The sequence below is a fragment of the Hoplias malabaricus genome, chromosome 2 (genome assembly GCF_029633855.1).
Source record: "Hoplias malabaricus isolate fHopMal1 chromosome 2, fHopMal1.hap1, whole genome shotgun sequence".
Taxonomy (NCBI): domain Eukaryota; kingdom Metazoa; phylum Chordata; class Actinopteri; order Characiformes; family Erythrinidae; genus Hoplias; species Hoplias malabaricus.
In genome coordinates, this window is record NC_089801.1 from 82178576 (window position 1) to 82204848 (window position 26273).

Consider the following 26273-nt stretch of genomic DNA (forward strand, 5'->3'; position numbering starts at 1 on the left):
CCAGTCCTGGGTACCACCCAGTTGTTTTTGTCCCTTTCTCTGTCCCTGTTCTGGTTCCTGTCTCTGTCCTTGTCCCTGTGCCTTTGTCTGCTTTTCTTTCACTTCCAGTCCCTGTCACTGTGTTCGTCTCTATCCCTGTAAATGTCATGGTTCCTGTACCCCTGCCAAGTCCAGTCCAGTTCCCTGTTAGGCCTTTCCAGTACCCTGTTAAACCCTTTGTCCAGTCTCATGTCCAGTTCCCAGTCCCATCACCTGTCTTGTCACGTGTATCTGCTCCTGTTCCGTCTCAGTCCCCATTTAGTGTTCAATCAAAGGTTCAGTCACGTGTGTTTTCTCCTGTCTTCTCTCGTTTCCCTTTTCCATTCTGAGTCTTTTCTAGTTTGTCTTGTTTCTTCTGGCCCCCTCCTGCGCCAGCTCCTGGAGAGTCTCGTTTTTCGCGCTCCGGGAGTTGCGCGTCTTGGGGGGGGGCGTCTGTCACATCTTGACACTTTCTGGTTTGTTTTTCCCTTTCTATTGGGCTCTCTCTTTGTTGTTTTCCTATCCCTGCACATGGCTTTGTTTATGTTCATTCCTAGCTCCGCCTTCGTTCCGCCTCTTTGTCATTGTCTCTCGTTATCCGTGTCAGGTGTGTCTAGTTAGTTCATGTATTTAAGCCCTCTTCCCTCACTTCCTGGGATCGGTCATTTTGAGTTTGAGTTTGTATGTTTCATTGTGGATTCTGTTGTTTCTCTTGCTCGTTTTGTTTCTTGTGTATTGGGTTTCATGTTTCTCGTGCCTCGTTCGTTGTCTCCTGCCTGTTTCATGCCCCAGTCCAGTTTAGTGTTATTCCGTGTTTCGTGTTTAACTTCAAGTCCGTTTGTTTTGTCATATCTTTATTAAATTCCGTGTTATAGCGAGTGTGTCCGCCTCCCTGAATCTACTCATCACACCACCCTGACAGTCAGTGTCACACACTCCTCCTGTCAGGTCTGTTTTCCCCGCCATGTGCTCTCTCAGCATATGGCTCTGTTTGTTATTGTCCATGTCTTCGCCCATGTCCCCCCTTTGTTCCGCCTCCTTGTCCGTCCTCCTCGTTGTCTGTTTCAGGTGTGTCTCGTCTGTATCATGTATTTAAGTTCCCTTGTGTCATTTCCTCGTATCGGTCATTCGTTTCTATTCCTAGTCTTGTTGTTTCTCGTTCTAATTCCTAGTCTTGTTGTTTCTCATTCTATATTCCTACTCATGTTGTTTCTCATTCTATATTCCTACTCATGTTGTTTCTTGTTCTAATTCCTAGTCATGTTCTCGTTTCAACTCCTGGGTCATGTCATTTCCTCGTTCTAATTCCTAATCATGTTGTTTCTCGTTCCAATTCCTCCTATTGTATTGTTTCGTTTCTCAGCTGTCACGTTTCCTGTTCTAGTCTGCCTCATCTGTTCCTCGCTTCGTGTTTGCCCTCAAGTCTGTTTGTGTTTGTTTTGTTATTTTGTTTAAATAAGCGCCTGTGTTATTAGCGTGTGCGTCTGCCTCCTTCAGTCCGACTCCGCGTTCTTGACACACAGATGTTTCATCAAGATCCCATATGACTCATAAATCTTAATAATTTGGTGTATTTTGTTAAGATCATATCATTGTATCAAATTACATCCAGTTTCATACTGATTATTTAGTTTTTCTTTATAGTTTTTAAATCAGCAGATGACAATTCCTTTAAACATTCATTTCCTGTAACTTAATCTTATTCTGGTTCATGGTGGATCCGAAGCCCACAAGAAATCACTTTGTTGAAGGCTAGAACACACCCTGGATGGGGTGCTAGTCCATCACAAGCAGTGACAATACTGTAATTCAATATTTTATCCTGCTCTCTGCAGATTGTCTGGTTGTATGGTTACAGAGAAAGGCTGTTTTTCTCTGGCTTCAGCCCTGAGCTCAAACTACTCACTCCTAAAAGAACTGGATCTGTCCTATAATCACCCAGGAGATACAGGAGTGAAGCTGCTTTATGAAAAAAAAGAGGATACAGGCTGCAGTCTGGACACACTCTGGTAGGTAAAATGCAAACAGCTGTGAGTGTGTGTGCTGGCCAGCTTCCAGGTGGCACCATAACACAAGAGGCTTGTTTACCTGCAGTTCTTCCATAGTGAACAATACACTTGGATGAATTAGAGATCCACTTGTTAAGATTTTTGAAGTAAAATGTCTTTGTTCATATTTCTTATACATTCTATTTAAAAAATGTATTTAAGCCAAGACATAATTAAACTGAAATCCTCTAATTTTACATTTAGAAGCAGAACACAAGCTGGAACAAAAGGATGTGAAAGAAACACAAAAAACATCACCCTTGAATCTTCAGTGTGAGGTTTTGTGACTAAAAAAGAGCCTGAGTGCCTTTTTAGAATTAAAAGTTTTCCTTCTTTCAGGGTGCACCATGCAGGGAAGATCCGAATCGATCAGAGTCCAAAGAAATGTAAGTTCACTGTGTTCAGTTTAATGTTCACACAGGAATTTTATATATATATATACCATTTAAACTGGCAGACATCATTAATACATTTTTTTTTAACAATTTATGGGTTCAAGCATAGCCCTTTTCCATCATAGAACCGGTTCAGATGCCATCCTCAAACCTAATTTGGAACAATTCAGGAACTAAAGAAGAGTAGTTTCTTCACTGCAAACTTACACGATGATCTCCAGGACTAATGTTGTTTTATTTTACAAACTTGTATGATGAAAGATTACAGATATCCCCCTCTCCTGGAGAAGAGAATGTAATGAACCTTTATGGAACACAACTGGGCTTTAACACCCCTGCTGTACCTTTAAACTCTCTGTACCTTTAGGAACAATAATGTACCTGTAGTCTACCTTTTTTTCTGAGAGTGCTGGATTATAGTCCTGTATGATCAACCATTCTTATTGTGTGTAACTTACTGCATGTTGGCGTGTTATGGTGTGTTGTGTACATTTTTGTGTGATGTCTATGTGCATTGTTTATTTTATGTCGTGTATCTTGTTGTGTGCAGATGCCTGTGAGCTCACACTGGACCAAAATACAGTGAACAGATTCCTCTCTCTGTCTGAGGGGAACAGGAAGGTGACACATGTGATGAAGGAACAGTCGTATCCTGATCATCCAGAGAGATTCAGTGACCGGAGGCTGGTTCTGTGCAAAGAGAGTCTGACTGGACGATGTTACTGGGAAACTGAGTGTAGTGGGTGGTTGAGTGGTGGGGGGTGGGTTTATATTTCAGTGGCGTATAAATCAATCACGAGAAAAGGAGTCAGTGACTGTTTGTTTGGACAGAATAAAAAGTCCTGGAGTTTGAAATGCTTTAGTAACAGTTATGCTGTCCTTCACAATAAGAACAGCACTGTTCTAACTCCTCCTCCCTCCAACTCTAACAGAGTAGGAGTGTATGTGGACTGTCCGGCCGGCACTCTGTCCTTCTACAGCGTCTCCACTGACACACACACACCCACACACTTACACACATTCACCACCACATTCACTGAACCTGTCTGTGCTGGGTTTGGGGTTGATTATGGCTCCTCAGTGAGTTTGTGTCAGATTAAATAAACCTAGACTCTCTCCCCTCTACTCTCCTCTCCTTATTTGCATTTGCATGGTATATGAGGGGGTGGGGTTTGAATGCGTCAAAGCCTCACTCTCTCAGTTTAATTCCAAATGTTTAACATTACTTAGACTAGCATAACACTACATATAACTATAGTATAATACTTATTTTGATTAGCACCACAAACCAGAAGTGCAAAATAGGTTATAGACTATGAATGAATGAAAATTACGTTACAACATCATTTGTAATTTCAATATTATCATATAATACCAATACTCTCCAAGTGCATTGCAATGCAAGTTTTCATTTTCTAGTTTTTGGGTTTTTTATTTTTGCTACCTCTTTTTACTTGTATTGTTGTGTGTGTTGTATTGTTTTTCCTTTATTGAATTGTACCATTTCTCCTGGCATTTGAACTGGTTTGGAGATCACACATTCCCTGACCTTACCTCATATGATAAGCTCAGTCTGTTAGACAAACATGGTTAACTTTACGACAGTGTAACAGGAACTCAGATGATGTTTATGGCTTATTTACGACAGTGATGTGTTACGACAGTTCATCCTGTTTTCAGATCCTGTTTACGATCAATCCATGTGTAAGGTTTCAAAATGGGGTATAAAGATGTGTGCCTCTCACAGACCATTATATCAGTCTGAGCCTGTGACCAGATCAGTCTGAGGTTCAATCAGAGCACTCAAAAAACAGTATTGTATCCAGACTGGTCTCCTCTCTTCACTTTGAAACCACCAGAAGACAAGTATACAACACGTGTCTTGCTTTACCTCTGCTGCTGTACATTTCCCCTCTATTAAAAATAACCTTATCTCATCTTGACTTAACCAGCAATAATTTTAAATAGACTAACCTTGCCACTAATAAACTCAACTAACATTAACATAAACGACTGTTATTAAAGTCAGGGGTAGTGCTTGTTTCATCGGACATCCTGGGCTTAACCCCCATAAGCCCACCCCAGGGGCCTCCCACGCTGAACCAGTTACCCATATTAATGATGAACACATTTAACAACAAATAAAGTTTCCCAAACAGAAAACTGTAAAAACACTTCCAGTTTTGTTTGTGCACAGCACTCACTCTTCCACTATCTCACTCTTTTTTTATTCTTCCCTCTCTCCATTTGTCATCTGTTTCATGTTGCTATTTCTCTCTGCTTTCACTGTTAGGTGTCACTTGTGCACATTTTTGATCTAGTAAAACAGGAACAGTACAGAAAAAACACCCCGTAATGGATTTAGCAGTATTTGATTTGAAACACTCATTAGCCTCCTTATGGGCAACAAAATAAATTAAAATTATAGCAATGTGTACACTAATGTATTAATCAACCCAGTTTATCTGTTTATACTCCCACTGTCTAACACTTGTCCATTTCAGGGGCTACCCTTTTCCTTAGTGTCATTTGTCTCCATTATCTATATTTACATTTAGTGTTCTCTGTGTGGGTTTCCTCCGGGTGCTCCGGTTTCCTCCCACACTCCAAAAACACGTTGGTAGGTGGATTGGCGACTCAAAAGTGTCCGTAGGTGTAAGTGTGTGTTGCTGTGTGAAGGAATGTCGCCCCCTCCAGGGTGTGTTCCTACCTTGCGCCCAATGATTCCGGTTAGGCTCCGGACCCACCGCCGCCCTTAACTGGATAAGGGTCACAGACAATGAATGAATGAATGCAAAGTAGTCTACATACATTCATATGTTTATCCAGTATCTTTAGAGAATGTATGAGTATTATGGCCCTGTTTATTCAAGGCCCACTACTATACTGAAGATGAAGACTTTAAGCCAAAAGTTTTTTAGCCTATTAGTTACTGATAATATAGTAAAATTACATGCAAAGTAACATTCACAAGTGACATGTAAAGATGTAAAGCAACATTTATTAATGATAAATGTTAAATGATAAATGTTATATACATATATATATATATATATATATATAGCCAAAACATTTATTTAATTATTAAGTTTAAGTGTTGTCATTTACATTGTAGTTTGTTCTCATAATAGCCATAGGCCAATAAAGCTGCTTTGAATCTTGAAAGAGAGAGAGAGTACAGTAGTGAGAGGAAATTAAGAAACTGAAAAAGCAAAAGAGACAGCAGAGAAGGAAGGGAATCTAGAGATGGAAATGAGTGAAATATTAAACGGATTACACGTTTCTCATTCATCTATTCTGCTCTAATATTTTGGTGGCGTCACGTCGACGTATACGCATGCGCATCCCTCCCTCCCTCCCTCTCTCTCTCTCTCTCTCTCTCTCTCTCTCACTCACTCAGCTGCGCACCAACAACAAAAGTGACGGTGGAGAAACAGCAAAACAAAACAAACCGAGCCCAAACCCGCCGCCGTCTCCCTCAGCTCCGTCTCCTCCAGCACCGAGCAGCAGCACGATGATGTCGGGCGGGGAGGAGGAGGAGGCCGCGCTGGGAGTGGAGGCGCTGTTCCCGGGCTCGGGCTCCGAGGGCCCGGACTCGATCTCCGGCTCGGGCTCGGGCTCGGGCGTGTGCCCCGGGGACGCGGAGCTGCTGTCGGACGTGACGGAGCTGCGGCGGCGGCTGCAGGCCCTCCTGAGCCCGCACGAGGCCGCCGCGTTCGCTCTGCAGCGCCTGCTCGTGTGGGAGCGGCCCGTGCGCAGCGCCGCCGCCGCGCTCGCGCTCAACACCGCCTTCTGGTAACGATAACGTTAACGGCGTGAACGTTAAACTGCACTCACTGTTAAAGGCACTTTACGAAACTGTATATTATTATTATTTTTTGGAAGAAGAACAAGTAACGTTAACGGTTAACGTTAGCTAACATCAGGGGATGTTGATTTATTTAAGAACAAATGACGGTTATTAAACACATCTCGTTGTTTATTAACGTTACCGACGCTAAATTAGTTTTATTTGTGTTGTATGTTTGTTAGCTACACGGCTCCGTATTGAAAAAAAACAGAAACAAACAGCGGCCGGTTCCTAATCCTCCGCAGTGGGAGTTAAGCTAAGCTAACGCAACGTTTATCGACTCTCTCGTCTCTATCTCCCTGTTAGCGCTTTTCTATGAGTCTAAAGCTGGATTTATCAAACTTTAGCTCACACCGAGCTCAAAGCCTAAAGATTTCAGGGCCTTTTGGAGTGTTTTTAAGGTTTAAGCTTGAAGTTAAATTGAATCCCTGCTTCAGCTCCAGAGCTCCAGTCTTAACCGTTATCGCTAACTCTCGCCCGTGTTTATGAGGTTCAACCGCGGATTTATCGCCGTTTTAAAGCCTGACACAAACCCCCCACACTTTAAATAAACACGCATTTTCATTTTTAATGTTATTAGAGGTTCTTGTGAGATCTGAACAGAAGACATTCAGGCACACCTTGCCGTATGGAAATCAACGTTAAAGGGGAACCCCAGCGTTTTTTCAAAATTTCTGTGATGCTAGGAATTGAAGGTGTAAACCATGTCCTTCACAGTGGACTGATATGAAAAGGTTAATTGTAGAGAATCGTGATTAATCTGCTTGTTTTACAGTGCTGCTGATAGTAACCAGACCTCACATTTATTATGACAGCCATTCCCATGACGGTTCTTATGCACCAGTGATCACACACAGGTGTTTATGGTTAACATTGACCAAGCTCCCAGTGTACGTTACATGTCCATCAGTTTGTGGAATCACTGCATGTTTAGAGCTTTAACGTGAACAGAGTATGGACACACATCGCTTTGTGTTGACAAAGGCTGTAAGATCAAGTTAACCTAAGCCCAAATTTGAGGACTTGTTCTACAGTCATCTCCCTCACCTCTGTCTATTGGACAGGCTTGACTTTGGGCTTGAGTTATCTGGCTAAACTGAGAGATCCTGCTTTATGGATTAACCCGTGATCTTAGGAATGTTTGTGACTCAATCCAGTGCATCTAAATTCAGAAAAGATGACGGATTGACCACAAACATTTGGCCACAAGCTATGCCATTCTGTCATAAATAAACCTTAAGTGTATATCATAGTCCAAAGCATTACATTAAACTTGTTGTTCAGCATCTCACACACTCCACAGTGTGTGTGTAAACATGTTGTGCAATAGTTTTCTGTGAGGGATGTTTTCAGGGGCGTTTGCATCTGGTTCCCTTTAACACCACTGTAAACCATCTGAACTCTCTAGAACCAAGCATTCCACATCAAACCCCTCTCAGAGCCTTTGTTTACATCTTAACCGCTCAGTTGCTCTGTACATTCTGAGAATTCAAAGGTAGTTGAACTAGTTACCAAACATGTTGGGTTTTTTACATTTGCATAATGTTACCAGTCAGAATGTGTTTGTCTCAAAGATGAATGGGTCTTTATGCATATATGGGTGTGTGTGTTTATTTGCTGTAGGCTGCTGTCCTCCACATCTTTAAGGCCGTTGTTTCTACTCAGCACATCTCTGCTCATCCTGACTTTGCTGGAGAGATGGAAAGACAAGCTTCCTCAGTTCACTGGTAAAGTGAAACATCTTGTTCTTGTTGTCACTGTGTAAAAGGCTTGTTTGCCAAATGAGGGTGGTTTGATGAAAGGAGCATCTTTTAAAGTGGATGTAAAACTGAAATCAGGGCTCTTTTTCTTCCTTAATGTGATGTACTTCTGAGTAAAGCAGGACTTATGGGTGGGGTATGATTTTATCAATCAAGATTTGATTGGATGCAGAAAAGTAGGTGTTTCAAGTTAGAGATATACTTGCTTAATGTAAGTTATCTAAAGGTTACAATAATATAAAAACAGTATATAACATTTAGTTCAGACATTCCTTTAGTGTCGATATAGAGTATAACAGCACTGGGCCTTTTCACTCACAGGTGTGTTTCATTAAGCGCTATCACACGAGACGGGTTTTAAGGGGATAGCAGTGGAGACCTTGGCCTTAAGAAGGATTTAAATCATTATACAGATAAATGTACATGACACAAAGCAGCTGACTGCACCAATGTAAACCTACACAAAGCTGTATTCATGCGGTGCCTGACCCCTGTGCAGTCCCAGTCCATTTTACACAGGCCTCGTTTCTTTCATCGTGATCCCAGTGTTGGGAATAGAATAGACTTGAGCTGATTGCGTTGCTTCACCTCTGTGTTCTGTAATTACATACCTGCCAAGCTTCTCCTTCTGAGAAACCCAGGTACTTGAGAAATAAACATAAAGGACTTGTGTAGAACAGAACTAAAAGTAGTTTTGTTCACAACGGTGAGCTAAACGTATTAGATTTCTAAAAAGTCCCTTTTCAAAACAGTTTCTAAATCTATGGGTAGGATTAAAGCAGTTTTTCTCAAACCTAGAGACACACTACTTCAGCACATTTATTGCTTTCCCTTTCTCCAGCAGCACACATGATTCCACTAATCAGTTAATAAGTCTTTTCCGGGTTGCAGTGAGTGCGTTAAAGTGGGGAAATGAAGTTCACCAGTGATTTATTGTGACGAGATCCATGTTTTCTCTTCACACAGTGCGGCATCCTGAGGCACCTGTCGTAGAAAGGTAAGTTCCATTGTTATATAGCTACAGCTGTTTGGATCTAAGGCTCTTCAGTGGCTAGAATGATTTCTGATAGATGTTTAAGAAGAATCAGCCACACATAAGCACTTTTAAAACAAAATGTAAATGATTTGGCTTTTGAGTGTGTGGATTAATAGAAATAAGCTCTGTTTTGTGTGCGATACGTTAAAATGCAAAGGGCTCAGTCTGCTCACATGATGTTAACAGGCCGGTCATAACGGTAATTTTTGTATCTCTGCAGTAAGCAGCCTGTATATATGTATTAATGGTATTTGTTGAAGATAAAATATTTATTTTGGTGTCAATATTAGCAAAGCAAATTTTTCTGTCAGTTTACTCTGTTTAAAAACTTCACGGTGTTTTAGTTTTCTACAAAATGTAACTTCCAGTGTTTCCGGTCACAAATCAAAAGTGCGGTGTTTACAGTAAACGTTGTACGTCTTTGCTCTGTTTGGTGAATACAGAGAGAGTATGAGTGTCCACCCCAGGCTGCTGAGTGTGGCTGAGCTGAGTCACCACCTGGCAGAAAGTTACGTGACCTGTAGCCTCTACGTCCAAGAGATGCTGCAGTACAAACGGCAGAATCACGGCAAGGTGAGCAGTGCCAAACTATCAGAGCAGATCTCTACTGGTTTTATACTTTAATAGATATAACAATTTGCATTCAGTGTGAAATTCATCTTGAATTACTTTACATTGGTGGTGATATGGGTTTACAGCCTCTGTCACTGACTGGCGGTTATTCGGTGCGCTGCGGTCAGTTCATTCACTCAGTTTTAAACTTCGTTTAAAAATATAAACATTGACAAAGCCAAGGGGTTGTTGTTTGACGGTGATGTCGTGTTGCTTTCAGTTCTTGGCAGTTTTTCTGTGGCTTTTTATGTCGGAATGATATCGTTTTGACCGAAATTAAGTAATATATTGTGATGTTGTCCGTATCGTCCAGCTCCAAGTTTATATGTAATGTCCGTTCATTCATTCATTCATTCATTGTCTGGTTGTGGTAATTTCCTTTCAGCGTTTTAGTGGATTTGTGGAGGGCAGCTTCACTGAGAGTCTCAAGTTTAGTTCCTGTTTAAAATAGTACTTTGAATAAGAACATTTATGTGAAGATATGTTTTTAACTCTTGTTTTTCTTTACAGTTTTGTGCGATGGCTTGCTCAGGATGCCTCTTGCTGGCTGTGGTTGGTCACTACGTACCTGGAATCATGATCTCCTACATTATATGTGAGTTGTACAACATTGGTTACATAGTTTATGGTTTTTGGTGCCCTGGGGTTAACCGGAGAGTGGAATCTAAAGTGTAAGGTTAATGAAGCAGCGACGTTTCATTTAATGGGTGTTATGTAGGTGCTGCAGGTGAAGACGTGTGATTATCTCTCTCTCTCTCTCTCTCTCTGTCTGTGTGTGTGAGCGCAGTGCTGAGTGTTTTGCTGTGGCCTCTGGTTGTGTATCACGAGCTGATCCAGAAGATGTACACGGGGTTGGAGCCCATCCTGATGAAGCTGGACTACAGCATGAAGGGTGACACCCAGCTCCGCAAACACGACAAAAGAAGTGAGGCTCTCTGCTTTCGCCTCCAACATTTGATCTAATCTCTGTGGATTCATTCCTTTAAAGATGCACTAGATGATTTTATAAAAAAGTAAACCGCAACAATTGAGGCACATGATTAAAAATAGTGCAGTGGTTTAAAAACAGCATTCCATACCAGAGCCTCTTGTGTTTGTTGTTGTAGTTCACTTACTTGACCACTAGTAGTTGACTCATGCAGTAGAGACTAATGCATTTGGGAGTCACTGCCACTGGTGACTAGGTGGGTGAAACTACAATAACACAGACACTGCTGTACGACTGCCAAGTGCGTCTTTCAGTGATATAGCAGGTGTTATAGTTGGTTTATTTTAGTTTGTCTTATGCGGTCTTTTTAAAGAAGTGTGTGTGTGTGTGTGTATAGAGGTGAAGAAAGAGCCAGAGGAGGGCGACGAGCCGAGAGCTGAAACGGAGAGCGAGAGTGAGGAGGAACTGTCTTGCTTTGCTCCCACTGTAAGTTTATCCTTTCGCTTTGAACAAACAAAGGTTTGAATTTCTTGTTTCTAAAGTTACAGCACCACCTTCGTTTGAGGCGATCGCTTTGTGACAACAAACAACTCGTACACATTGTGTGCTGTTAAATAGAGCTATTGAATGTTTGTTATGTGTCAAAAATAGTTCTGAATGTAGTTGACGTGAACATTCTCCTTTTATCTTGGAATTAAACAGGAGGGTTTCTTATTTCACTGTGCCTGTTGGGATTGTGATACGTGTAAATGATGTATTTTCCAATTGTCTGCCCTCAGCGTGAATGAGTGCAGGTAAACGGGGAGGTTTTTGCAGCCCAAACTTCATATGTTCTTTAAAGTGAATGATGTGATTTAAGACTTTAAAACAGTGGCTACCTACTGCATCAAATGTGTCAGTTTTATAAAATCAAGAGAATTAGTTTTCATCACTGGTTTGTCTTGGTTGGTTGCCCTGTTTTTGCTCAGGTGGACGTGAAGACCACAGCCCTGGCGATGGCCATCACAGATTCAGAGCTGTCTGATGAGGAGGCGTCTATACTGGAGAGTGGGGGCTTCTCTGTGTCTAGAGCAACTACCCCACAACTCACAGACCTTTCTGAAGGTAATATTTAGAGAACGGCATGTTTGGAAATGTTGTTGGCCGAGCTGGACAAGAACAGTCACATCTGATTTAGTAAGGCGTCCTAATAAATAAAATAAATATTTGTAGTTGTGGTGTTCAGTGTGGGGAGTGTGTGTTATGGAATGCACTCTCTCCTGCCAGCCCGTGTTGTCAAGAATAATAATAATGTTTACCTTTAGTAGATTTGCTCTTTGGAGCCTCCTGACTGATGGTATGTTCTGGTGTAACCCAGTTTTGTCACAGTGTGACAGCAGAGGAGCAGCATCAGCAGGGAGAGAATGCAGTGCTTATTCTTTCATGTTTAAAGCCCTTTATTTATAGCTCACTGTGACCACTACCTTCTCAGAAAACCTTTCTCTTTTGCTGTTTGCCTACAAAATCTAGACCCACTCTATTTACTGGTGTCGCAATGTGGAGGCACCTCAAATAGCAGAGCATCTGAACTTCTTTGTAAGAGAATTTGGTAAAACTGGTTGAGAGAGCTGGTTTGGGGGTTCCTGTTTTGCCTTTCTGTTAGTAAGCATAGCTCATATTACCACAGTAGACTCTGAGGTAGGACATTAAGTTATCCTTTAAAATGTAAAAGTTGGCTTACATCAGTAATCACATGAGTTTCTTATGGCAGATATTCTAACTGATCCCAGTTATGTATTCTGGAAATGGTTTTGTAAATAAATTAAATAAATTTTAGGGCAACACAGTGGCGCAGCAGGTGGTGTTTCATTCACACAGCTCCTGGGACCTGGAGGTTGTGGGTTCGAGTCCCACTCCGGGTGACTGTCTATGAGGAGTTTGGTGTGTTCTCCCCGTGTCCGCGTGGGTGCTCCGGTTTCCTCCCATGCTTCAAAAATGCATGTTGGTATGTAGATTGACTCAAAACTGTCTGTATGAGTGTATGTCACCCTGTGAAGGACTGGCGCCCCCTCCATGGTGTTTTCTTGCCTTGTGCCCAGTGATTCCGAGTAGGCTCCAGACCCATCGCCACCCTGAACTGGATAAGAGCTTACAGACAATGAATGAATGTTTAATTGAAGTAAACATGTAAATAAAAGAAAACAGGAAATTACCTATGAAGAGGAAGTTCAACTTCTGCCTGGTTCTATAACTCCTCTGAAGGACATTGTGACAAGTAATGTTCGTTTATTTGAGCTTGAGATATTTCTGCAGTGACTATTGCTTTCTTATTTATTGTGAATCTTCAGCAAAAATCTTATGATGAGAAATGATTCTGACCTATCTTTGTAAAGCCATGGCATCTTTAACCCCAACAAACACCAATAATTCAAATGGACTGGTGTTGAGTTGTTGTGGGGGGTTTCTACCATGTTCTTCCCAATCACATTATGCTGGCATGTTTTTGCCCTGGTCCCACTGTTCTACACTGTTCTTCCAAACTCTCCTGGGAGGCTCAGTTTTGTTCAGTGGTTTTGTTGATTTGGCAGTTGTAAACAGTCAATGTGTTATAAAAATTGCAGCACACTTACTTGTGTTGTCCAGGAGATATATTAAATGTTATCATTAACTGAAACCATATTATGGGTTCAAATGAACACAAAGGACAAATTTTGTTGCCCTTATTCATTGAAGTTACATAGTTCTGGTGTCTACATAGTAACTATAACTTACTATAGTTATAGTATTCATTCATTGTCTATAAGCACTTATCCAGTTCAGGGTTACGGTGGGTCCGTACAACACACACACAACTATTGACACTTTCAAGTCGCCAATCCACCTATCAACGTATGTTTTTAGAGCATAGGAGGAAACCACAGCACCCGGAGAATACCCACGCAGACACAGAGAGAACACACCACACTCCTCACAGACAGTCACCCGGAGGAAACCCACGCAGACACAGGGAGAACACACCACACTCCTCACAGACAGTCACCCGGAGAATACCCACGCAGACACAGGGAGAACACACCACACTCCTCACAGACAGTCACCCGGAGTGGGACTCGAACCCACCACCTCCAGGAGCTGTGTGACAGAGACACTACCTGCTGCGCCACTGTGCCGCCCCTATGTATTCATCATTAAATTTATTAATTAATTAATTAAACAAACAAACAACCTTGTGGAAACAAGGAAATATTTGGTGCCGTTGATGATCAGCTTCAGTGCCTGAAATAGTGTTGCCCCCCCACCCATTGCCTCATGTACATATAATTCACATTAGTATTTAGTGATTAGTGAACCAATGGCTGTTTTACAAGGCAGTGTTTGAGGTCAAGCAGTGATGTCATTGTTTCTCCAGCTGACCAAAGTTTAGAATTAAAATGATTCTATCTGGAAAATGTAAATTAAACCAAAATTTACACTAGGTGGTATTTTTACCATGCCATTACTGCTTTAAGATGCTCTGAGCTGTAGCAATGAGATTAGAGCTTCTAAGCATTAATATTCTTCTAAACACTGCAGAAGCTGCACTCTAAATTTTTTGGATGAGTGCATGAACACACTCACTCTCCCTTCACATTCTGATTTATTCGTGAATTAAATTCTGCAACTGTAGGAGGAGCCCAGGACCAAAAAAAAACCGGTGTATTGTGTTGTATGAATATTTTGTACATATTAGTTTTTATGTTATTTTCCACTCAATGGTATTCTTTACATTGTGAACCTCAAAACTCTTACATTTTTCCACCCTTGTACAAGAAATTGTAAATCATAGAGACTGAGGAATGTGAATGTGCTTATTTTACATTCAGACCTGACGGTACACACCTCGAAATGTATAATGAGCTTAATATGTAGTCTTCATAATGTCTTTGAGAAATGAATTTCCTAATGATTTGTCCGTCTTGCTGCTCTCAGACTTGGACCAGCAGAGTGTACACAGCGAGCCAGAGGAGAGCTTCTCCAGAGACCTTCCGGAGTTCCCGTCCGTGGACGAGTTCCCCTCTATCGAGCCCGGCCTGTTCCACTTCCCCCTGGGCGTGCTGGGGTCGGGCCGCTCTGAGAGCTCCAGCTCAGAGCAGCAGGAGGAATCCCAGAGCCCCGCCAGCCTCCTCATTCAACATCTGGCTTCTCCTCTGCACTTTGTCAACACGCATTTCAACGGACACGGGCGATCGTCTGGAACCGATCGGAGTTCTACCGGAGCCAGGGACAAAGGAGAAGGAAACGGAGAAGGGTCGTCTCGGGGGCCGCGAGGGGCGGCACGGTCTTTGGAAGCTCTCAGCGAGGAGATCGTCACCACGGCCATCTCCACAGTGGTACAGAACACTCTCTCAGCCCTTCTGCGCTCCACAGAGGCCAGTGAGGCGCCGTCCATGGCCGAGTTCCTCCCCACCGAGACGCCGCCTTGTCCCATGGAGTCTCCTCTGGAGTCTCCCGCGGCTCAGGAAGCCAGCGACGAGGACGTGGACGTAACCACCGAAGCCAGCACCGAGGAGCAACCAGATGTGACTCTCGTTCCGGCCGAGGAGGAGGACTTTGAGCTTCTGGACCAAAGTGAACTGGAACAGATGGACGAGGGACTCGGCCTTGGTTTTGACGGACAGGGAACAGGAACGGCATCGGACACTCAAACCCAGAGCAGCCAGCAACAGCAGGCTGACCAACAGGAGTCCTAGCTCTCCTTTATTCTTGCTAAACTGTCCCTTTTTATTTATAATCTATCCCATACACTGACATGTATGCTTTGAGGTCTGAAAAATTAATTTTTCTGTCTGTTCAGCTCTTTTGTGTTTTATTGCGGTGAGATCACTGTGAATTTTGTTTCATTTTTTTTCTAGAAAACAGATGAACCAAAACAAAAATTAAGACAAAGGGTCAGTGTTTATCCACGTCTGTATAATAACGATTATATGGACTGGAGGAACTGATTCAAATTCAGTACTCTTGTCTGTGTGTGTATGTATGTATATTGTACGATCACTGGATTAGGAACATCTGCCTTGTATCTACACACATTGTCCATTTTTTTCAGCTCCACTCACCATACAGGAGCACTATGTAGTTCAATAGTTACAGAGAAGGGAGCGCTGCTGTGTCTGATCCACACGTACCAGCACAATACACACCACCACCACGTGAGTCCCACTTTAGCATTGAGAATGATCCACCGCAAGAAATGGGGATAAAGTATGCAGAGTAACAGGTGGACTGTGGTTTGTAATTGTAGAACTACAAAGTGCTCCTCTGTGGTCAGTGGAGCTGAAATAAGGACAGTAAGTCTAAATACAGCTTAGGTGTTCTTAATCCAGCGATCGGTCATTGGCCTTTTATAATACAATGTTGTAGGCTAACAAATATTGCAAACAAATAATAGTAATCTCATATGATTAGATATTAAACTCAAACTCCAGGGCCATGCCGTTTTCCTCAAGTGATATCACACTTAGTAATATTTGTCTTGAGCTAATCCTTGTCTAAATTTGTGCTGCACACATTGTCTGGACAGGCCAGTCTGAGTCTTCTTCCTTCTCGCTTGGTACTTCCATGATTTATGTCCTGTTTGCCAATCCCTAGTAAAAGTGGCGAGAACTAATCCACAAGCAATCTGGGAGTTACACTGTGTAGCCAAATTTTAGTGGACACCTGCTCATCTAATATCAGTTGTTGAATAAGAGTAACTGCCCCTGCTCTTTTAGGAAGGTTTTATACCTGATATTGGACAGTTGCTGTGAAGATTTGATAGGATTGAGCCACAGGTCGGGTTTCCAACTCATAGTAGAGGTGTTGTGTGGAGCTCCATCACTGCAGAGAATCTAGAGACATTGCTGCTCCAGTGTCCCTTTATATTTACTTTATATTTACAGTGCTTTTTATGGAGCGCATGCAATCTGCGTGCGCACAGCTCACCTACAAGAGGTGTCTACAAATGTTTGGACATACTGTGTTTTGCATTTGGCAGATGACTGAAGTCCTTGCTCAACAGGAGTATGAATATGTCCTCTCCTATTGGCCAATCTAGACGCAAGGCTTAAGTTACCCAGCTTATTGTGAAATCCTGCTCTGTGAAACACCCCCCAGGTCTAATTTAAGCCAGTTTCTTATACAGACTCAAGAAGAAAAACTAACCTTGTCTAAAAATCAAAGCCTGCTGGCTGAAATTGTTCATGTTGACAGAAGTAAGCAGTCAAAAGTTTATATTTCTAGTGGTAAAGAGATGTTTTATCATTTATAGCCATGCTAATATATACTGTTGTGTATATGTTTAGGGTTGGGGATTTTCCTTTTTTATTTATGAATATTTGGTCAGTTATGAAGTAATATGTAGTTTCATGCTATGCCTCGCACAGGTTATCAGGATTTTGAGTCCAGAAGATGTGTTTTCAAACTATGTCATTGCACAAAAGAAGCATTAGATATAAAGAAATGTTTCTGAAATTGACTGAAGTTTCCCACAGATGGTTTCAGGAGTTGCCCTTGATGCTGTTTTTAATTAATTATAAAGTAGTTTGTTTTGTGTCTTAGTTGTCCATTGAGATCTCAAGTGTAATTTCCGCACAGGATCGAAGTACATTTTATAGAGGAAATTTAATCCTTTTTAAAGCTGCACTATGTAAGATATATTTTTTGAATTGTGTGTGTCTGTGAATGCACTGGAAATCCACTGTAAAGCCTGCACAGTCTGTGGGAGTACCTCAGACCAGGTTTTAGCCACAGCTCTAATAATGAGCTATTGTATAAATTTGGATGAGTCTCAATCGCAAAGTCTACATCGTACTGATGAGGATGTGATGACACAAGTTGATTGTTCACATCCATCCTTGGGAGACATGTCCCTCAATTTTAATTGAATCATCTTTAGAGAACACTCCCAAAAATGCATGCAGTCATCAGATTCTTCTGTAGTGAGGTTTGTCTACTCTGGAAGAACAATACAAAATATCCTTTATCATGTTACAATGTTACATGTGGAACAGCATGGTGGTGCAGCTGGTAGTGTTGCAGTCACAGAGCTCCAGGGTCCTGAAGGTTGAGGGTTCGAGACAGATGACTGCGAGGAGATCCACGTGTCCACGTTGGTTTCCTCCCACGGGCCGAAAACACGTTGGTAGGTGGATTGGCAACTCAAAAAGTGTGAATGTGTGTTGCCCTGTTAAGTACTAGTGCCCCCTCCAGGGTGTGTTCTCACCGTGCGCCCAGTGATTCTGGGTAAGCTCCAGACCCACCGCGACCCTGAACTGGGTAAGCAATTACAGATAATGAATGAATGTTAAATGTATTTTCACCTGAGAGGGCTCCAAAACCCCAAATATTACATAGTGCTGCATTAAAACTTGCCACCAACTTGTCCAGTGTTGTACATTCTTGGGTTGCAGGACTAATGATTGGAGTAGATGGAAGCTTAATTACTGGATGTTATTTTCAGCCATGAATCCCACAAACAGCAAACCTATTATTTATGAGAGATGTCATGTTGTTTTGTAAAGTCAAACTGGATTTAACTCTTTAAAAATATATTTTAGTTTGTGGGCTTTGGATCTTCTGGCACAAAACCACTACTGATTACATGTCATGTCAAATGTGTTCATATGAACTGTTTGACATTGTGGTTTTCCTGAATGAGTTCATTCATTTAAATCAGCTCCACTTTTTACATCCTAACATTTTAAGGGGGTTTTGTTGAATGGCAGGGTTAAGTACTTTTCCCCATTTGAAGTGCCCACTTTATGAATGAAGGTTTAGAGCATAAAGCCAGACGTATCTTTGAATTTTAGTCAAGAATCTGCACTTGTTGTTTTGTAAAATCAGTTTTTCTAGAAGCTTCCACACAGCTGAAACCAGTGCTGCTGTTTGAGCTGAGGCTTCTCCTGTAGTTGGCTCATGCTTTGAGGGCGTTGAAATCCAATGTTGTTGTGGCACTTTAAGGGAAACTATTAAAAGATAAATCAATGTGTACAACATGACACTGTTGAATCACTTCCTGCAGTCCTGCTGGGCATGCATATATATATATATATATATATATATATATAAATTTGACTGAAATGAGGGATCAATCTGATTTTGAAGAGTACTTTAACTTCCTTCCCTGTTGCTGTAGATGATCCTGTAAAGCAATGGAAACCGTGAGTTTGTTTTGGAAACTATTTTCAGATAATGTGTGTGTAATAGTTATTGTGTTATTGCTCATGCTTTCACTGCTTTGACCGATAAAAGGCACATTGTTTAACAAAATGGAGCGTTGAATGGTCTTTCCTCAAGTTTGCTGTGGTTAGATGGAGTTCATATAGTTTTACACAGAGATCATATGTAATGTAAGGTGAATATGGATGGAAGGAAATGTAACATATGTATAAGGATGAAATTAACTAAAGTATACCACAAGTCTTTAGTAAAATAAATCCATGTCCCACTCTCTTTTCTCTTCACTGTTTTCAGACACTGGGGGCCTGGTATTTGAAACCATCATTAATTCATCATGCTTTTCTCTTTGAACTCCATTTCCTTTATGCTTTCTCCTTTAAGAAAACTTAATGATGTATGTGAATTAGAGCTGGGCGATATGGCCAGAATTAATATCACAATACATTTCTCAATTTCAATATACTTCCGGTATCGATACGAACAATTAAAAAGCCACAGAAAATCTGCCAAGAAGTGAAAGCTTCATGACATCACCATCAAACAACAACCTCTTGGTTTTGTCAACATTATTTTTTATAAAGTAACTTTCAAATTGAATGAACAACTGATGGCAGGGCCCCCTGATGACCGTCAGTCAGTGAGAGATGCAGCAAAAATTATATACTGGAATACTGTAAATATGTTTAAAAATCGTATAATTGTTGTTGAAACATTTTATATTGATTCTAAATAGTTGTCCAGCCCTGACGTGAACATCCCCTGCATGGCTGTGATTATTGAGCACCCTCTAAAATTTCTCAAAACTATTCCATTGAGTTTGGGTTCCCGTTCTTCTAACTGCCCATCTGTTCTAGATGTTGAGCTTCTATCTTCCAGTGTGGACCCAGATGGTGAAGTGGTTAAAATGTTCGGATTCAGATGAACTGCTGCATGTCTTTGTGAGTTTAAATCCAGTTTCCTGGTAAGTATGTTCTTCAGCTCAACAGGTTTCTAAGGTTGTCTTAGGAGTTCCGGGTCCAAGCCTCCTATGAGCAAGCCAGGGGCAACAGTGGCAAGGAAAAACTACCTCAGCACACGAGGAAGAAACCTTGGAAGGAACCAAGACTCATACGGGGAACCCATCCTCCTCGGGTCGACACCGGAGAAACAACAGAGAACAGAAGTAAAAGTGAAATGATGACCGATGAATGGGGTTATAGTAATATAAATGTAGTATATTAGTGATGATAGAGAAGCAGAAATGAAAATGGTGAGGATGATGATATTAGTGATATATGAGTCTGATGAAGGAGGAGGTGATCAGGGATTCTGTGTGAGTTAAAATTAGGTGCAGAGTTAATCTGAGATAAAACAGCATGGCCAAGCATGATAGTGTAGATGAGACAAGGCCAGGATCTTTTACAGGACACGGGCTGGATCAGGGCAACACCTGGAGAGCAGCAGGACATCTCAAAGCATGAGAGAGAAACAGGAGAAAGAAAGCCGGACAAAGGGAACAAATAAAAATACAGAGGTTAGTAGGGTCATGGTAAAGAATGGGCAAATTTGTCCTGCAAAAAAAGCTTCCACTGGTCAGGCAAGAGAACCCAGCGACAGACAGCGTGTTGGCGATTACTACAAAGCTAACTAAGAATGCTGTAGCTATGGTGATATGACAGGGTTAATACAGAACAGTGATAATATGAAAACCAGGCCGAACACCAATATAGAAGGAGTAACCTGAAAGTTAATGATTAACCAAAAGCTTGTTTGAAAAGGTAGGTTTTTAATCTAGATTTAAAGATTGAGAGTGTGTCTGAGCCCCGAACAGTAACCGGAAGGCTATTCCAGAGTTGAGGAGCTTTGTGAGAAAAGGCTCTTCCTCCTGCTGTGTTTTTCTTAATGCGAGGAACTAAGAGTAGATGGGCATCCTGTGAACAAAGAGTACGTGACGGGCGATAAGGTATGAGAAGTTCAGTAAGATACTGCGGGCCTAAACCATTTAGAGATTTATAAGCTAAGAGGAGTATTTTATAGTCAATGCGAAATTTTACAGGTAGCCAGTGTAGGGACGAGAGAACTGGGGTGATATGTTCGAATTTTCTAGCTCTAGTGAGCACCCTGGCTGCTGCATTTTGAACTAACTGAAGCTTGTGTAACGCTTTGCACGAGCTCCCTGCCAGGAGCGCATTGCAGTAGTCTAGACGTGAAGTTATAAAAGCATGCACTAGTTTCTCTGCATCTTTTAATGATAAAATATGCCGAATTTTGGCAATATTGCGTAGGTGGAAGAAGGCGGTTTTGACTGTATTGGATATGTGGGTATCAAATGTGAGAGTCGAATCAAAGGCTACCCCTAAGTTTTTAATGATGGCATTGTGTTTTACTGTTGAATTATCAAGATTAATAGCAGCATTTCTGAGTGAATGTATCTGAGTATCTGTACCTAGTAACAAGACCTCAGTTTTATCAGAATTTAACATGAGAAAATTTTGCATCATCCAGTCTTTAATTTCAGTTAGACATTCTGTTATTTTACGTAGACTGTTACATTTTACAGCTGTTATCTCTCCCCAGATGAATGTCTTTTTATGGGAACAGTGGGGTCAAAAGCATCTTGAATGTAAGATAATTTGATGTGGTAGAGAGTATGTGTAGAATTTGCAGCATCTGTATGTTTAATACCTCTGGAAAGCACTTTGAGGTCTCCTTGTTGTCCAATTAAAGGCATTTATACCAGTAACAGGGTTGAAACGCATTGGGAAAACTTCCTTTGGATCCAAGATCTACTGTTCAGCCTCTCACACTTCCTGGTTTAACAAGCTCATTCAAATCATTAGTTCATAGAAAACTGTCCGATGTTTGGCCATCACACTTTGAAGTGTGTTTACGAAGCATGGTCTTTAGTTTAAATGAAAACCTGGGAGTCGCTACATTTTCATAACCTGTGGATGCATGTTAGGATCATCTGAGAATTGAACTGGCGGTTTGCTCTGTCAGACCAGGATGGCCGAGTGGTTAAGGCGTTGGACTTAAGATCCAATGGGCGTCTGCCCACGTGGGTTCAAACCCCACTCCTGGTAGTAGTCCTTTACTTACTCAGTGAATGAGGAAGGATCCTCCCTAGATTAGAATCTGTTGCCTGAGCACATAATCTCCCCTCCTGCTGAACACCTTTGCACTTGTGGAGTAAATGTGTCTCTATGCCATCAGCACGCTGGCCTGGTGGTTAGGGAAATGAGCTTGTAACTAGAAGGTTGCCTATTGCATTCCCAGAGCTGCCTTGTCATGACTCAAGTGTCTTCGAGTAAACCCCTAACTGCTCCCCATGTGTGCTCACTGTTACACTAGTGTTTAAATGTGTCTGACTGCACGGGCTGGCTTTAAACGCAGAGAAAAGACGCCTCTGTGGCCAGTAAAGTAATTCTCATTTTAGAATCTGTGACAATTACATCCTTAATGATGAAATTTCCTTTCAACTGCCACACCAGGATGGCCGAGTGGTTAAGGCGTTGGACTTAAGATCCAATGGGTGTATGCCCTCGTGGGTTCGAACCCCACTCCTGGTAGTGGTCATCTCTTTAGGTAACAGCAAGAAAAATGATTGTCCGTCGACTTCAATCAGTGTTCCCTGAGGAATCCTCTTCTACCCTCCTCCTGAACCTCTTTGGAAAAGGGTGGTACATCTCATGGGTGGTGTGTTCTTACACCATGTGCACGCTACGTGTACTTGTAGACAAATTCTAGATCTGAAAACTAACTAATTTCATGACAATAAAATTAAGTGTTCGGCTTGAGATCAACTGGTGCATGTCTTTGTGGGTTGGGTTCAAACCCAATTCCCTGTTAAGTATGTTCTTTGGCTCGACAGGTTTCTAAGGTTGTCTTAGGAATTCAGGTCCTCTTGCCTCAATTACAGTCAATCAATCAATCAAATTTTATTTATATAGCGCTTTTCACAACGAAAAGTCGTCACAAAGCAGTTTTACAGAGATCCGGGTCCAAGCCTCCTATGAGCAAGCCAGGGGCAACAGTGGCAAGGAAAAACTACCTCAGCACACGAGGAAGAAACCTTGGAAGGAACCAAGACTCATACGGGGAACCCATCCTCCTCGGGTCGACACCGGAGAAACAACAGAGAACAGAAGTAAAAGTGAAATGATGACCGATGAAGGGGTTATAGTAATATAAATGTAGTATATTAGTGATGATAGAGAAGCAGAAATGAAAATGGTGAGGATGATGATATTAGTGATGTATGAGTCTGATGAAGGAGGAGGTGATCAGGGATTCTGTGTGAGTTAAAATTAGGTGCAGAGTTAATCTGAGATAAAACAGCATGGCCAAGCATGATAGTGTAGATGAGACAAGGCCAGGATCTTGTACAGGACACGGGCTGGATCAGGGCAACACCTGGAGAGCAGCAGGACATCTCAAAGCATGAGAGAGAGACAGGAGAAAGAAAGCCGGACAAAGGGAACAAATAAAAATACAGAGGTTAGTAGGGTCATGGTAAAGAATGGGCAAATTTGTCCTGCAAAAAAAGCTTCCACTGGTCAGGCAAGAGAACCCAGAGACAGACAGCGTGTTGGCGATTACTACAAAGCTAACTAAGAATGCTGTAGCTATGGTGATATGACAGGGTTAATACAGAACAGTGATAATATGAAAACCAGGCCGAACACCAATATAGAAGGAGTAACCTGAAAGTTAATGATTAACCAAAAGCTTGTTTGAAAAGGTAGGTTTTTAATCTGGATTTAAAGATTGAGAGTGTGTCTGAGCCCCGAACAGTAACCGGAAGGCTATTCCAGAGTTGAGGAGCTTTGTGAGAAAAGGCTCTTCCTCCTGCTGTGTTTTTCTTAATGCGAGGAACTAAGAGTAGATGGGCATCCTGTGAACGAAGAGTACGTGACGGGCGATAAGGTATGAGAAGTTCAGTAAGATACTGCGGGCCTAAACCATTTAGAGATTTATAAGCTAAGAGGAGTATTTTATAGTCAATGCGAAATTTTACAGGTAGCCAGTGTAGGGACGAGAGAACTGGGGTGATATGTTCGAATTTTCTAGCTCTAGTGAGCACCCTGGCTGCTGCATTTTGAACTAACTGAAGCTTGTGTAACGCTTTGCACGAGCTCCCTGCCAGGAGCGCATTGCAGTAGTCTAGACGTGAAGTTATAAAAGCATGCACTAGTTTCTCTGCATCTTTTAATGATAAAATATGCCGAATTTTGGCAATATTGCGTAGGTGGAAGAAGGCGGTTTTGACTGTATTGGATATGTGGGTATCAAATGTGAGAGTCGAATCAAAGGCTACCCCTAAGTTTTTAATGATGGCATTGTGTTTTACTGTTGAATTATCAAGATTAATAGCAGCATTTCTGAGTGAATGTATCTGAGTATCTGTACCTAGTAACAAGACCTCAGTTTTATCAGAATTTAACATGAGAAAATTTTGCATCATCCAGTCTTTAATTTTTGTTAGACATTCTGTTATTTTACGTAGACTGTTACATTTTACAGCTGTTATCTCTCCCCAGATGAATGTCTTTTTATGGGAACAGTGGGGTCAAAAGCATCTTGAATGTAAGATAATTTGATGTGGTAGAGAGTATGTGTAGAATTTGCAGCATCTGTATGTTTAATACCTCTGGAAAGCACTTTGAGGTCTCCTTGTTGTCCAATTAAAAGGCATTTATACCAGTAACAGGGTTGAAACGCATTGGGAAAACTTCCTTTGGATCCAAGATCTACTGTTCAGCCTCTCACACTTCCTGGTTTAACAAGCTCATTCAAATCATTAGTTCATAGAAAACTGTCCGATGTTTGGCCATCACACTTTGAAGTGTGTTTACGAAGCATGGTCTTTAGTTTAAATGAAAACCTGGGAGTCGCTACATTTTCATAACCTGTGGATGCATGTTAGGATCATCTGAGAATTGAACTGGCGGTTTGCTCTGTCAGACCAGGATGGCCGAGTGGTTAAGGCGTTGGACTTAAGATCCAATGGGCGTCTGCCCACGTGGGTTCAAACCCCACTCCTGGTAGTAGTCCTTTACTTACTCAGTGAATGAGGAAGGATCCTCCCTAGATTAGAATCTGTTGCCTGAGCACATAATCTCCCCTCCTGCTGAACACCTTTGCACTTGTGGAGTAAATGTGTCTCTATGCCATCAGCACGCTGGCCTGGTGGTTAGGGAAATGAGCTTGTAACTAGAAGGTTGCCTATTGCATTCCCAGAGCTGCCTTGTCATGACTCAAGTGTCTTCGAGTAAACCCCTAACTGCTCCCCATGTGTGCTCACTGTTACACTAGTGTTTAAATGTGTCTGACTGCACGGGCTGGCTTTAAACGCAGAGAAAAGACGCCTCTGTGGCCAGTAAAGTAATTCTCATTTTAGAATCTGTGACAATTACATCCTTAATGATGAAATTTCCTTTCAACTGCCACACCAGGATGGCCGAGTGGTTAAGGCGTTGGACTTAAGATCCAATGGGTGTATGCCCTCGTGGGTTCGAACCCCACTCCTGGTAGTGGTCATCTCTTTAGGTAACAGCAAGAAAAATGATTGTCCGTCGACTTCAATCAGTGTTCCCTGAGGAATCCTCTTCTACCCTCCTCCTGAACCTCTTTGGAAAAGGGTGGTACATCTCATGGGTGGTGTGTTCTTACACCATGTGCACGCTACGTGTACTTGTAGACAAATTCTAGATCTGAAAACTAACTAATTTCATGACAATAAAATTAAGTGTTCGGCTTGAGATCAACTGGTGCATGTCTTTGTGGGTTGGGTTCAAACCCAATTCCCTGTTAAGTATGTTCTTTGGCTCGACAGGTTTCTAAGGTTGTCTTAGGAATTCAGGTCCTCTTGCCTCAATTACAGTCAATCAATCAATCAAATTTTATTTATATAGCGCTTTTCACAACGAAAAGTCGTCACAAAGCAGTTTTACAGAGATCCGGGTCCAAGCCTCCTATGAGCAAGCCAGGGGCAACAGTGGCAAGGAAAAACTACCTCAGCACACGAGGAAGAAACCTTGGAAGGAACCAAGACTCATACGGGGAACCCATCCTCCTCGGGTCGACACCGGAGAAACAACAGAGAACAGAAGTAAAAGTGAAATGATGACCGATGAAGGGGTTATAGTAATATAAATGTAGTATATTAGTGATGATAGAGAAGCAGAAATGAAAATGGTGAGGATGATGATATTAGTGATGTATGAGTCTGATGAAGGAGGAGGTGATCAGGGATTCTGTGTGAGTTAAAATTAGGTGCAGAGTTAATCTGAGATAAAACAGCATGGCCAAGCATGATAGTGTAGATGAGACAAGGCCAGGATCTTGTACAGGACACGGGCTGGATCAGGGCAACACCTGGAGAGCAGCAGGACATCTCAAAGCATGAGAGAGAGACAGGAGAAAGAAAGCCGGACAAAGGGAACAAATAAAAATACAGAGGTTAGTAGGGT

General features: G+C 41.8%; 1 protein-coding gene, 4 non-coding genes and 1 pseudogene across 5 annotated transcripts; all 6 read left to right on the plus strand.

Annotated features, from left to right (window-relative positions):
- LOC136678639 (NACHT, LRR and PYD domains-containing protein 12-like) overlaps window positions 1-3565 on the plus strand; it is a 79960-nt pseudogene extending 76395 nt beyond the window's left edge.
- A 2309-nt stretch (window positions 3566-5874) lies between these two features.
- On the plus strand, window positions 5875-19045 carry retreg2 (reticulophagy regulator family member 2). The gene is made up of 9 exons (XM_066661781.1): window positions 5875-6256; window positions 7935-8038; window positions 9038-9068; window positions 9551-9680; window positions 10230-10314; window positions 10507-10644; window positions 11045-11133; window positions 11616-11751; window positions 14596-19045. Exons 1-9 carry the CDS (start codon window positions 5976-5978, stop codon window positions 15354-15356), a joined length of 1755 nt encoding a protein of 584 aa, XP_066517878.1. The 5' UTR covers window positions 5875-5975; the 3' UTR covers window positions 15357-19045.
- A 2756-nt stretch (window positions 19046-21801) lies between these two features.
- Window positions 21802-21884, plus strand: trnal-uaa (transfer RNA leucine (anticodon UAA)). Its single transcript has one exon. It is a non-coding gene; the product is annotated as a tRNA-Leu (tRNA).
- Window positions 21885-22287: 403 nt separating this feature from the next.
- trnal-uaa (transfer RNA leucine (anticodon UAA)) lies at window positions 22288-22370 on the plus strand. Its single transcript has one exon. It is a non-coding gene; the product is annotated as a tRNA-Leu (tRNA).
- Window positions 22371-24765: 2395 nt separating this feature from the next.
- Window positions 24766-24848, plus strand: trnal-uaa (transfer RNA leucine (anticodon UAA)). Its single transcript has one exon. It is a non-coding gene; the product is annotated as a tRNA-Leu (tRNA).
- Window positions 24849-25251: 403 nt separating this feature from the next.
- trnal-uaa (transfer RNA leucine (anticodon UAA)) lies at window positions 25252-25334 on the plus strand. The gene has a single exon. It is a non-coding gene; the product is annotated as a tRNA-Leu (tRNA).
- The last annotated feature ends 939 nt before the right edge of the window (window positions 25335-26273 follow it).

Coding starts and splice junctions, on each gene's coding strand:
- retreg2 (XM_066661781.1), top strand. CDS start 5,976: ATGATGTCGGGCGGGGAGGAGGAGGAGGCCGCGCTGGGAGTGGAGGCG. Junction 9,069..9,550: donor GAGGCACCTGTCGTAGAAAG/GTAAGTTCCATT, acceptor TGGTGAATACAG/AGAGAGTATGAGTGTCCACC. Junction 11,134..11,615: donor TGTCTTGCTTTGCTCCCACT/GTAAGTTTATCC, acceptor GTTTTTGCTCAG/GTGGACGTGAAGACCACAGC.